Source organism: Parasteatoda tepidariorum, chromosome 9 (assembly GCF_982258835.1).
Source record: "Parasteatoda tepidariorum strain Cologne lab strain chromosome 9, Ptep-v5.0, whole genome shotgun sequence".
NCBI classification, from domain to species: domain Eukaryota; kingdom Metazoa; phylum Arthropoda; class Arachnida; order Araneae; family Theridiidae; genus Parasteatoda; species Parasteatoda tepidariorum.
In genome coordinates, this window is record NC_141763.1 from 99,014,982 (window position 1) to 99,027,071 (window position 12,090).

The window sequence follows — 12,090 nt, forward strand, 5'->3', positions numbered from 1 at the left end:
GCTTATCACTTTTAACTATACTGTAATAAATGCCAAACAGATAATTTATCTTATACTCCCCCCTCCCTGACAAGCCTCGCTTTATCTCTTTTCCCCAAGCTTGCTCTACAATTAGTTAACTTTGCCACCTGCTGAATTTTTGGAATTTTCTTATCTGTTCAAACCATATTCTTTACAAATCACCTCTTGACAATCAAGAAGGGGAACAATTTAACTCATTCTACAGCTGCTCTCTTCATATTCTTACATTATCTATTTGAGACAAGATTTTTATTTCAAAAGCAGTGAAAATGGCAAATTCTCTAAAGAGAAAAGCGTTTTTGATAGAGGACAAAGTTAAAATTGTAAAGCGTATTGATGATGGAACCAATCAATCGACACTGTGTAAGGAATTTTTCTTGTCAAAATCTAGTTTCAAACATTTGAAAAAATCGAAGTGCAATTCTTGCGGCATACGACAAAAACATGGTTTCATTGAAAAGACTGGAGCTGAAAGAGAAAATGTAGAAGATGCTTTGTTAAGATGGTTCGAAATCTTGTTCAAAATGTAAAAATCTTGCATTCTTTGCACATTCTAGATAAGAAAATTGATGAACTCAATTTAAAATCAAATTGTGTTCAATCAAAAATCACAAATTTTTTTCCTAAAATTATTAACTAATATTTAGCGACTTTTATTAGCTTTTTCCATCAATTTTTGCTTTATTATCTGTTAATTAGTTAATAATTTTTTAAATAACTTATGCAAAATTGTAATGCCAATTTTCAATCATTCAACTGTCTTATGCAAAAAATATACTTCAAAAAATTTGGATATAGCGAACCATCGGTTATAGTGGACACATTACTGAGTCCGCAGACGGTTCACTATAGCGGGGTTCGACTGTATAATCTTTGTTTACAAAAGACGTTCACTGTTATTAATTATCCTACTTTAACAATATCTGATTTATCTATATTTCTGTACTCGAAAACAATACTTATTTTTTCCACTGTTCTAAAACAAAAATGAACACATGAATATATTTCTGCGTATTCTGCTGTCGCAATCACAAGTGTTCTCCTGTTTCTGTAACTCCTAGAATGCCAATTCCTAGTTAGTAACCATGACGAATCACTGGCCATTGCTAGTTTTCTCTTCAAGAAAACTTAATATTTTAATCATTGCTGGATGACTCAAACAGACCGAAAATCAATCCTAAAACAGAAATAGAAAATAAATCATCAAATAGAAAATAAATCATCATCTCAGTCCTATCAAATTTTCTTCTCTTAATTATGCTATTCATTAAGCTTTCAGTACAGTCCTAACTTAAAATTGATTGTATGCTTAAATTTTATATTAATTTATAATATCTCATAATTGGTCCACAAATAATTGAATATTAAGTTCTATGATGTTAGCAGGGCCTACATTAAGCATTCGCCACCTCGCCAAATGCGATAAAGTCGTAAATTTGGCAAATAAAATTGTGTTTTGGCGAATGATTTTTTCCCTGGAAGGAAAAATATATATTTATAGATATATATCAATCCTCAAAATTACATGAAAAAAATTTTTTCTAGATAAATCAGTATTTTTTATTTGATTACTGTAACTTTTGGTAGATGAGTCGCATGAGCAATTAGAATTGAATCCAAATAATATAAACCTGAAACAAACTACCAGGAAATAGTTTTCTATGGAAAAAAATTAATCATAAATAATTTTTAAGACTTGCATTTGGTGAAGACTTCCGAAAATTGACGAATACTTTTGATATTTGGCTAACTTACTGGCTAATAATTTGAAATCCTTAGTAGGGGCCCTATGATAGGGTTATTACAAATGTTTAAAAATAAAAATTATTTACTTTTCAGCTTAATTGCACTATCAGTTGTTGCTAAAGAATATAACTGGATCCAACCAGATATATCGATGGATGGTGAATTAGCTATAGTGAAAGGAAGGTAATAATAAATTTAAATCCATTTTATACTCCAGCGAAACTAATACTACAAATATGCACATTTTAGTTTCAACTTACAGCGCTGTCATTCTGATACCTATTGTAAACAAGGATGTTAAACTGTTAAATTGAATTTTGGAGTTTTATAGTACAGTACAGAACTCGTTATCCGGAAATCAGAAAACCAAAAAACCGGAACAAAATTCAATAAATTTTCCCGCCATTTAAAAAAAAAAATTTTTTTTCCTAATAAGATTTTAGGATTTTTCTTTCTTTTTTGAAAGATGTTCACCTTACCATCATTTTGGAAATAATCATTAGTGTATTACTCAATCGTTTTTTCATCTTTTTAAGATTATTTCCAAAAAAAATTTTTTTTAGTTGGGTTTAACAATAAAAAAACGGCTTTTTGTAGCCATTCAGAAAACCGGAAAAATCAGTTTTCGGAATAGCGATGGTCCTGATCGTTCCGGATAATCGTTTCCCTACTGTATATAAAAAAAGAAATTTCTATCTAATTAAATTGCATACTGTTTTTCGTCTTAAATGTGACCATTTATTAAGAAACTTCATTTTTGCTCATTGTAAAATAAGAAAAGTTCTACGATGTGATAATGATCTTTCTGTAGTAAATTATGATCATATTATATTTGATATACCTAAGAACATACTGAATATGATAAAATTTTCTAGCATAATCAAAATAAATGTTGCATTTTAGACAAATGCAAATGAGACTGATTGCAACCTGACATAAAAATGTTTAAACTACTTATAAAAAGACTATTATCAATTGAAGAATATCTATTTACATCTTTCTAAAGTGCCTATAAAAAAATATTCAATAAAATTATAATATAGAAATACTCCATATTTTTATCATTTTAAATCTGATTGTAATTTAGCATTTAGAAACTCTTGTTAACCTTTCTCCTTGTTTTGTAAATATTTTAATATAACAAGATGCCATCTCTTTGTAATCTGCAAATACTTATTTAGTATATTTCAGGAAACCTTTCTGAATTCTGCAATTTCATTATATCAGAATAAATACATATATTCTTTGTGCATAGCATATTGAATTTTTTAAAAATATATATATATAAAAGCTTACAATCTTAAAAATTTTTGAGAAAAATTCAATGAGATACTTAAAGCATGCTTTTTTTCTGAAATTAATAACCAAAAAAGTAATACTTTGGAAAAATTTTCCCCTCAGTCGACTCCTACCTAATATTAACTACGATGATTGAAACCGAAAAATTTAGATTACTGTCAAATCAATAAACAAGTTAACATATAAGTGCAATTAATTCCATAGTTTTTAAATGATTGAAAATTTCTGTTTTTAATTTTTTTTAACATACATAAAGCTATTTGATTAAATACTTTCAAATCTAAGTAGTTATCAATATTTCCCGTTTCAGCTTAATTTTGAGTTATTCTTTGAATAAGGAACTTCTTTATATGAAAATCTCATTGATTTAGAAATAATTTTAACAAAAAACAATAGTATTAAAATCAGATGCATTGTCCTAAAATAAATGTTTTGTTTTCTTTCAGGCATCCTTTGCAAGAAATATGTGTCAGTTCATTTGTAGGAAATAATGTATTTAGTGGTGGAACCGAAAGTAAAATCAAAGTCCTGACAGGACCCAATTCAAGTGGGAAGAGTATATATTTAAAACAGGTGAGGTGTCCCCCCCCCCAAAAAAAAGGTTTTTCTTAATATTTCGGTGTAACTTTATCCAAATTCTGAAAAATTGTTTTATCTTGTTTCAGGTAGCCTTACTGGTGTACATGGGACATTTGGGAAGTTTCATTCCGGCTCAGAAGGCCAAAATTCCCGCATTTGATAATATTTTCACTTGTATGAATGCCTCTGAATCTGTCTCCCTCAACTTGTCATCATTCTTAATTTCATTAAATCAAGTATGTTTATTAAAAACAATTATTTCCAGGTTTTCAATATTTTATAGTTTATATAACAGGCTATCATTATTATCGATTTTTTGTAAATATCCACATATTTTTCCGATTGTTTTTCAGTCCCTATTACTTCTCAAATTAAATCTGATATATTTTGTAAATTGTTGCAACATTTTAATTCTGAATTTGAGCTATTACTTTTTGACAATTTAAATTGTGACGATTCCACCGTCATTTCATATTGTTTGATGATAGTTTTACCCTCAGTTATTAATTAATTTTCGGTTATTATTTAATTATTAATTAATTGAATTTTTTTAAATTTTGATATTTTTACTATCACTTTTTGGCGCATGCAATTCAGGAAGATTCCATCCTAATTTCAAGTTGTTTGATGATAGTTTTTGTAGAAATTATTTATCTTTTTCACATGGTTTATCATTTCACGTGGTTTTTCAAATTTTGATATTTTTAATGTGATGTTATTATTTCATGCAAATTTCAAACTTGAGTTATCATTTTCTGATGCGACCTAGAAATTAGAAATAAGATTCCATCATAATGTCAGGTCATTTGATAAGTTTTTTCTGAATAATTTCTTATATTTTCGGCCCTCTTCACATATTTTTCAAATTCTGATATTTCTATTACGTCATTAAAATTTGAGTAATCACTCTTTGACTTGTTCAATTTGAAATGAATTCACTATAACTTCACTGCATGGAATGATAATTTTTTCCTTAAGATTTTTATGAAACTGCAATATTTTTAATATGCTATTAAGACACTGGAATAATGAATTTGACTTTTAATGCCTTCAATTCGCAACCATGGTGTCGTAAAATTACATCGCTTTTAGATTTTTTTTTCAAGAATCTGTCATAAACCAATTTTATGCGACCATTTATATAATTGAAGAAGAAACACTTTTGAAAAATTCGTTTTTTTTTTTTTTTTTTTTTTTTTTTTTTTTATGATTATTTTTACAAATTAGAATTTTGTGATAGGCCGTCTTGTTGGGTTTGAATTTTGTAAAGGGACCACTAAGCGGCCTCAATTTTGTCTTGATAAAAACATGCTATTGAACATTATCGACAGAACTTTTTTGCCATTGAGATGTGTGCCAAATAACCAAAGGTGTGCGCATTGAATATTTGTAATATATACCAGAAACTTGGTGAGTGTTTGTATCTTTCCATTTATCACTCATTTATGTAGGTTATATACTTGTAAATAAAAAGTTCTTTGAAACTGGATGAATCGTACCAGCCAACAACCATGTATCAAGTTAAATTATTCATATAAAAACATTTAATGTTGTGTTCTAAAGTTGGGCTTATGCTACCAATATTTTGTACATTAAATTGCACCTTAGAAAATCAAGTTTTATTACAGTAAAATAATGGCGTTTAATCTAAATACTACAAAAAACAAAGAAAATTTTTGACTTGCAAAATAAGAAATTAATGAAATACTAATTTGTGAATGCTAATTGACAAAGTTGTTTCGCTAACCATTGACGAACAAAAGCTGTTTGCACAACTCAGAAAAATTATGAAGAATTTCTTCTTTTTTTTCCGATTCAAAGATTATTTTTAAGGGTGTGATACATTTAAACTGATTAAAAATGACTCAAAGAGTGGTGCTTTTTTTCTCCCATAACAATGGACTAGAACGCAACACATAAAAGATTGAATGATATAGATAGTAAAGGCAGGCTTATCATTTTGGTCTTTTCATCCTGTGTGCTTTTATACATTGTGTTCTGCTTTACAGTGATATTTGAGTATCTAAATATTATAACTGGTAGAAAAATAATTCAAGAATAATTTAGTAGCAATTGCACGTTTCTCCCAAATTATTCTATTCTCTATATTTTGACTTTAGAAACAGCTCTATCATAGTTAAAATACTTTTTTCAATGCTTTTTTTAAAAAATTGAAAGTGACTTATTATTTGTTTCCGTATTTTAAGATAATCTAATACTTTTAAAGCAAATTTAATTGATCTTTTTAAGTTTGATATAGTAATTTTTGTAGTAAGTTTTATGGCTTTTGATTATTTTAATAAAATGTGCTGCACATAGATGATATAAAAAAAATAGAAAATTTAACTAATTAAAAAATAAAGGAATTTAATTATTAACCATTTGTTAAACTCCAAATATGTAATTAAAGTTTTAAAGAAATTTAAATGTATTATCAACTATCACTACTTTCTTGTTAACCTGAACTTATTGACTATGATGAAAGACATGAAAGAAATTTAAAAAATTTCTTTTTGCTAATAAAACTAGCTTTTGAGTTTTATGTTTATTATTTTATTAAAATGCTTGTTTAAAGTGTTCTTCTAATAAATCACATGTTATTCTTTTAGCTCTCATATGCTTTAAATAAAGCCAGTCATATGTCGTTAGTAATAATTGATGAATTTGGAAAACACACTGAAGCAGTGAGTCATAGTTTAAACTTGAAACCTATGTTAAGCACTTTATTTCTACTTAATAATTTTTTCTCAATAATTTTTGTATGAAGCATACGTTATGTACTTTATTTTTACTTGATAATTTTGTATTAAACTCAATAATTTTTAGGAAAATAATAATTTTTACTTCAAGAATATGTTATGTACTTTTTTTTTTACTTAATAATTTTTTATTAAACTCATAATTTTTACTTGAAGCATATGTTATGTACTTTATTTTTGTTTAATAGTTTCATATTGAACTCAATAATTCTTACTTGTAACATATGTTATGTGCTTTATTTTTACTTAATGATTTTGTATTGAACTCAATAATTTTTAGGAAAGTGGAGAAGCCCTTATGATTGCTAGTCTCAATTTTTGGATGAGGAAAGGTTCTTCGTCTCCTCACATTTTCTTGGCAACTCATTTTTTAAATTTAAGCAAGCCTTTTGCTGACAACTCATTAATTAAATTTCAGGTAACTTTTCATGGTTTTGTTTGTTTAAGACAGGATAATAATAAATTAGTTGCATCTTTTAACCAAGTTACATATATTTGATTTCTTTTCACATTTACTAAGTCACAAAATTTAGATTTATGTTGCCTTATTTAGTATTTCTCACATGTTCTCTTTAAAATGTTAATACTCGATTGTTATTTTAAAATCTTACGTTTCACCTGTATTATCTTTAAATATTTGCTTATTTATCTTCATTATTTTCTAGACTATGGATATTACTATTGAAAATGATTTAGTTTTCTTATACCAACTAGTAGATGGCGTTGCTTCCTCTAGCCTAGCCTCTCATACAGCTTTAAGGGCTGGGATGCCTGAAGAATGCATTAAGCGAAGCTTGCAGGTAGGAGAAAAAAAAAACAGTTTTTATTTTCATTTATAAAACAAAAATTCAAATTTTAAGGAAAACAATTGATTAAGCTTAATATCAATAATTAAATTTATTCATTTGTTTATATCATGTTTTAATTTCTGTGTACAATTTAAGATACTCAAATGTGTGCTTTTATGATCACCACTGAAATTTTCAAAATTATTGTTTGTTAATTCTTAGTAAATTATATTGTGGTAAAAAATAAATTAAGATCAATTTAACTGGTCAAAATTATGTGCATGTAATATTCCTAGCAACAATATCACCTTGGTGCCAACTGGGCTCAAAATTAGCTCGATGTAGGTCCTATAAGAAATAAACCAATATTGGGATGTCTAGATTTTTTAATATTGGTCTTAGAATGACTTTTAATATTGGGCAATAACAATTCTATATAGGACCGATATTGGTTGAAAAGTGTCTGTAAAATATAGGGTGAAATGAACTGTTCGATATCGGCTGAATAATGGATATTAAATATTGGGTTAATCTAACAATTCTATGCAAGTTCAATATCGTCTCTTTTTACTCTTGTAGTCTTATATTTAAATTAAGAATTACTTCCAATTAAGAAATTCTAATAGATCTTTACTTCTAGTTTTAATAAAATGAATATTTTTTATCGTAGGATTATTTTTTATTATGAGATTATGATACCATTAGTTTTAAACTCTACATTAAAATAGGCATATTTAAGTGTGAGAGAAAGCATTGCATTTATCTTTAGTATGTTATATTGTAAATATGTATTTTTTTCAAAACAAAACTTTTTTTCCTAACTTATACCCTATTTGTATTTTTCTTCATCTAGATTCTAGAGGCTTTTACAGCTCAAGAACCAATATCTCCACACGAAACACATCCTGTTCACGATAAACTCAAAAGGTCTGTTTATGCTTGAAAAATTTTTAAAATATTTTTATCAGTTTAACTACGACGTGAACTCAGAGAAAACTTCAGTAGACTCTCTCTAAATGGATTTGAAGCAACTTCGAGTAGAGTTGTATAATTTCTCTTGCCATGTACTGCTTCCTCATTAAGTGGACTAGTTTTTGTCTCATAAAAGCAATTGAGTTTGATGCTTACAGTAATTCTTGTTCCTTTATCTTTAAATATACATATATAACCATTATACTGCATGCTCTTTCAGTGAAACTTTTTTTCCCTATGAAAATGTCTAGATCTTGCAATAAAAGAAAAAAAGGAAGGAGAATGTTCCATTCCTTCAAAAAATTTCTTTGTAAATTAAAAAGAAAAGAAAAATTAAGCTCTTTCTATTTTTTTTCCTTCCTAATTTTATTGAGGGAAAAATTAACACATTATAACATTGTCTGAATTTGCAGTTTAATTTTTCCCTTGTGTTTAATCTTCTTACATTTACTTTTTAACAGTCAATTAAATTGTATTAATTTCTCTAAATTATCTTAACTAATATGAAATAGTAGTATTTTCCAAAGATTGAACTTGATTGTGTTTTGCTATATCTTCGGTTTTATAGAATATTTGAGTAGAATAAAACACAATCAGATTAAGATAATTCTTATGTTGTGTTCTAACAAGCAAAAATATCTTAGTTTTAGTAACTATTTAATAAGTTTATTACAAGTCAATAACATATCTTTTTTTTATGGACTCAGAAAAGAAATATATATATATATATATATGTTAACAGTATTTCCTTACTTATAATCAGTTGCAGGCAAAGTGGAATAAAAATTATTTATGATTAAAAATTTGGAATTTATGTTTGATTTTTTTCAGATATAACTTTTAAATTAAAATTTAAACTACAAAAGAAACTTGTAGTAAAAAAATTTACTATAATTCCCTTTCCTCCTCAAATTTTTCTTTCAAGGGTCATTGTCACATTCAATTTTATAATTAACGTGTTCCATACATTTATATGCGTTAAATTGGCAAAAAAAACTACGACTCTTATTTTATATTTTCTTTTATTTCTGCAGGTATTTTTCAGTCATTAATGAATTTCTGGATCTTGATATTGAAACAAATGATGTGCAAAGGTTTTTGCAATTTGTTAAAGAAATGGCTCAGATCTCTCAGTCACCCACTACCAGTAGTGCATTAAGCTCAAAACCCAGAGGAGACGCCTATTCATCTTAACTTTGAGACGAAAAATTTTGAAGTTTTGAGTCTAAATTCCTGTGGCTACAGACTCACTTTTTATAATTATCACCTAGTTCATTAATTTTGTTAAAAATTTTGTGTTATAAAAAAGTAGTTGTAGTTATTGTGCAATAGATATGTTTGTAATAATTTTCATACATAAAGTTAATTGTAACGGTTTGTATTTGTCATTTTTTAACTTTAAGTTAATGTTGTTTACCTTTCGAATAAAAAAAAAAATAGATAAGAGCCTTGTATTCTCATCTTCCAGATTTTACGCATGGCGACTTTCTAATAATTTCACAAGTATTAAATTTGTTTTTGGGGAGGACAGGAGGAAATTACAGAATGAATGAAAACAATTAAATATTGTTATAATAATTCTCTTAAAGAAAGCACATAAGAATACCTAAAAGATTTTCTCCTGTCTAAAAAAATTTAATTTTTATTTCTTCACTCTTTAAATGGTTTTTTTTATAACCGTCATTGAACAGCCGACCCAATTGATTGAGGGTTTACGACTACCGATGTTTATCCCTTAGCCTTTTAATTTTGAATCCAATCCAGAAGACAAGGGAACTCCTGGTTCAAGTATTGGGAGAAATTTGCCATCGTAGAGGACTTATTGATTTGACTTTCCCCTCAGCAGAGGATCAAAATTGTGATGGCATGTCTTCGGATCATCCTCAGGGATGTTTCCCAGACCGTCGCCAATAGCCCACTGTGCTGCTCTAGTACGACGTAAATTAACAACAACAATATTGATTTGACTTGCCTATATTACATAGAGGAAAACCTCTCGTGGTTAGGCTGACGGCAAGAGGGCTCTAACTCGTGATCCGTCTACCACTGAGAATATTTTACAGCGGCCAGGTGCGGAATTTGAATCGACCAGCCATTGCTGGGATTCAAACCCGATTTACCTCAGTGGGAGGGGAGCGCTCTGTCCTCTGAGCCATCCTGGCTCTTTTTAAATGGTTGATAAAAATTTTCTTTATTTGTCTGAAATCTAAGAATTAAAAAAAAAAAAATTTTGTGAAATTAGTTTATACTTCGTCTCTTTTGGTATGACACCCTTGTTATGCATAAAGATTACTACTTTGAAGTCAAATTATTTGAACTGATATTGAGGACAAAAAAAAAATCCTTTTGATTGCAATCGAGGCCGACTCTTATTTTTCCATTTGTTTCAAATTTATTGAATATTATAAATGCAAGAATGTATATTTAAGTCGAAAGATGTTGGAAAATGGGTGTAAGACTAAGGTGAAAAATGAAAGGAAATTTTTAGCCAATCTACATGTTTTGTATTTTAACTGCGTAATTTAATAATCAATTTTTTAATTTCGTCATAAATTTTTTTATTGATACAAAAATAACTATCAGTTTAACATTTCTGAAAAATAAAACTAAGATAATCAATTTTTACCCCCCCCCCCCCCCCCCCAGAATGATTTTCTGGGTGAGCCACTGAGCGCAACCACCACTGATTTGCACTTCATGAATATATTATTGACGATCGAGATGGGCTGCAGGTGTCGTAGAGCAGAACTCTACCTTCGCATTCTTTCCCCATTAGCGTGTGGGGAGTTCTAGAGGAAGGAAGTACGTTAGTTTCTTTCTTGATTTTCATATAGAATAAAATCTTTTAAGTTGGAAAACTATATGGAACTGAAAACTGCATTAAACATAATTCTAAAGAAAAGCATCATGGAAATTTAAAAAAATATTTTATTAAATAAAAAGGAAAATGTTGTACATTCCTATACAACAGAAAAGAGGAAGGGAGAAGGGCCTGTAAGAGACTGGCCACTAGATGGCACACTAACTTTCTTTTAGGTTTCTGTTTGTTTCCAAAGAGAGTGGAGTCGAGATTATAAAAATGATGATGGCGGTATTTTGATAAATGTCTTGGTTAAATTTTTTTTGTTATGTGTCGTTATTTATGTCTGTTTTGTGCATCTCTAACTTGTGAATAAATAATTTAAGATGCAAGCTACTAGTCTTTTCTGTGAAAGTTTAAAAGTCTTTACAGACTAAAAATAAATTGGTGGCAGCGGTGGGATGAACAAATAGACAGTGCCTTCTTAATGAAACAACTTAGGGGTAAGTACTTTTTCTATCTGAAAAGTGCCTTAGTATTTTAAGACTCAATTTTTGTATTAAAATCTGGGTAATTTAAATACTGTCATAAAAAATCTAAATTCACATTTTGTATTAAACGTTGGATTCTGATTTGAACGCACATGCTTATCCCTACTAAAACATTTATTACACATAAATTTTGATGAAATATTAATTTAAAAAGCAGAAATTATAAAGTGTTTGCTTTAAAGAAATACAAAATTGTTTTATTCAGTGTATTCTGATTTAAAACTTGTTTGAAAACTGAAGTTGAGCATAGTGTTTAATTATATTGAAAGTGAAAGTAAACTCATTCGTCAATGTAGATGTATGTATAATATTTTTATTCCAGATCACCATGATGAGTTAAGTTTCAGTTCATGAATAATTTATGAGATTTGAGTAAGGATTTCGGTTTAAAAAAAAAAAAAAGAAGAAAGATTTATTACTTATTGAAAAGAACATTTAATTTTGTTTTTGTTCATTGTGGTTTTAGCTAGGATTATTGCTTAGTAAGTTAAAGAAAAGAATAATTAAATGTTGTATTTAATATTTCTATAATTATCCTTGAGTATTCTATGATACAGGAATATAATTTTTTGTTG

General features: G+C 28.0%; 1 protein-coding gene across 11 annotated transcripts in view; it reads left to right on the plus strand.

The window, feature by feature from the left end:
• Positions 1-9,541, plus strand: part of LOC107451237 (mutS protein homolog 5) — an 87,065-nt gene extending 77,524 nt beyond the window's left edge. For 10 of the 11 annotated variants that reach the window (XM_087152478.1, XM_043043077.3, XM_043043076.3 and 7 more), the window contains 8 exons: positions 1,861-1,950; positions 3,513-3,639; positions 3,732-3,881; positions 6,255-6,329; positions 6,685-6,822; positions 7,070-7,204; positions 8,046-8,119; positions 9,199-9,541. In XM_087152478.1, coding sequence (XP_087008604.1) covers positions 1,861-1,950; positions 3,513-3,639; positions 3,732-3,881; positions 6,255-6,329; positions 6,685-6,822; positions 7,070-7,204; positions 8,046-8,119; positions 9,199-9,358 — 949 coding nt within the window. In that variant the 3' untranslated portion in view covers positions 9,359-9,541. The remainder of the gene's footprint in view (positions 1-1,860; positions 1,951-3,512; positions 3,640-3,731; positions 3,882-6,254; positions 6,330-6,684; positions 6,823-7,069; positions 7,205-8,045; positions 8,120-9,198) is intronic. The other variant, XM_087152481.1, reaches the window with a different exon arrangement.
• The last annotated feature ends 2,549 nt before the right edge of the window (positions 9,542-12,090 follow it).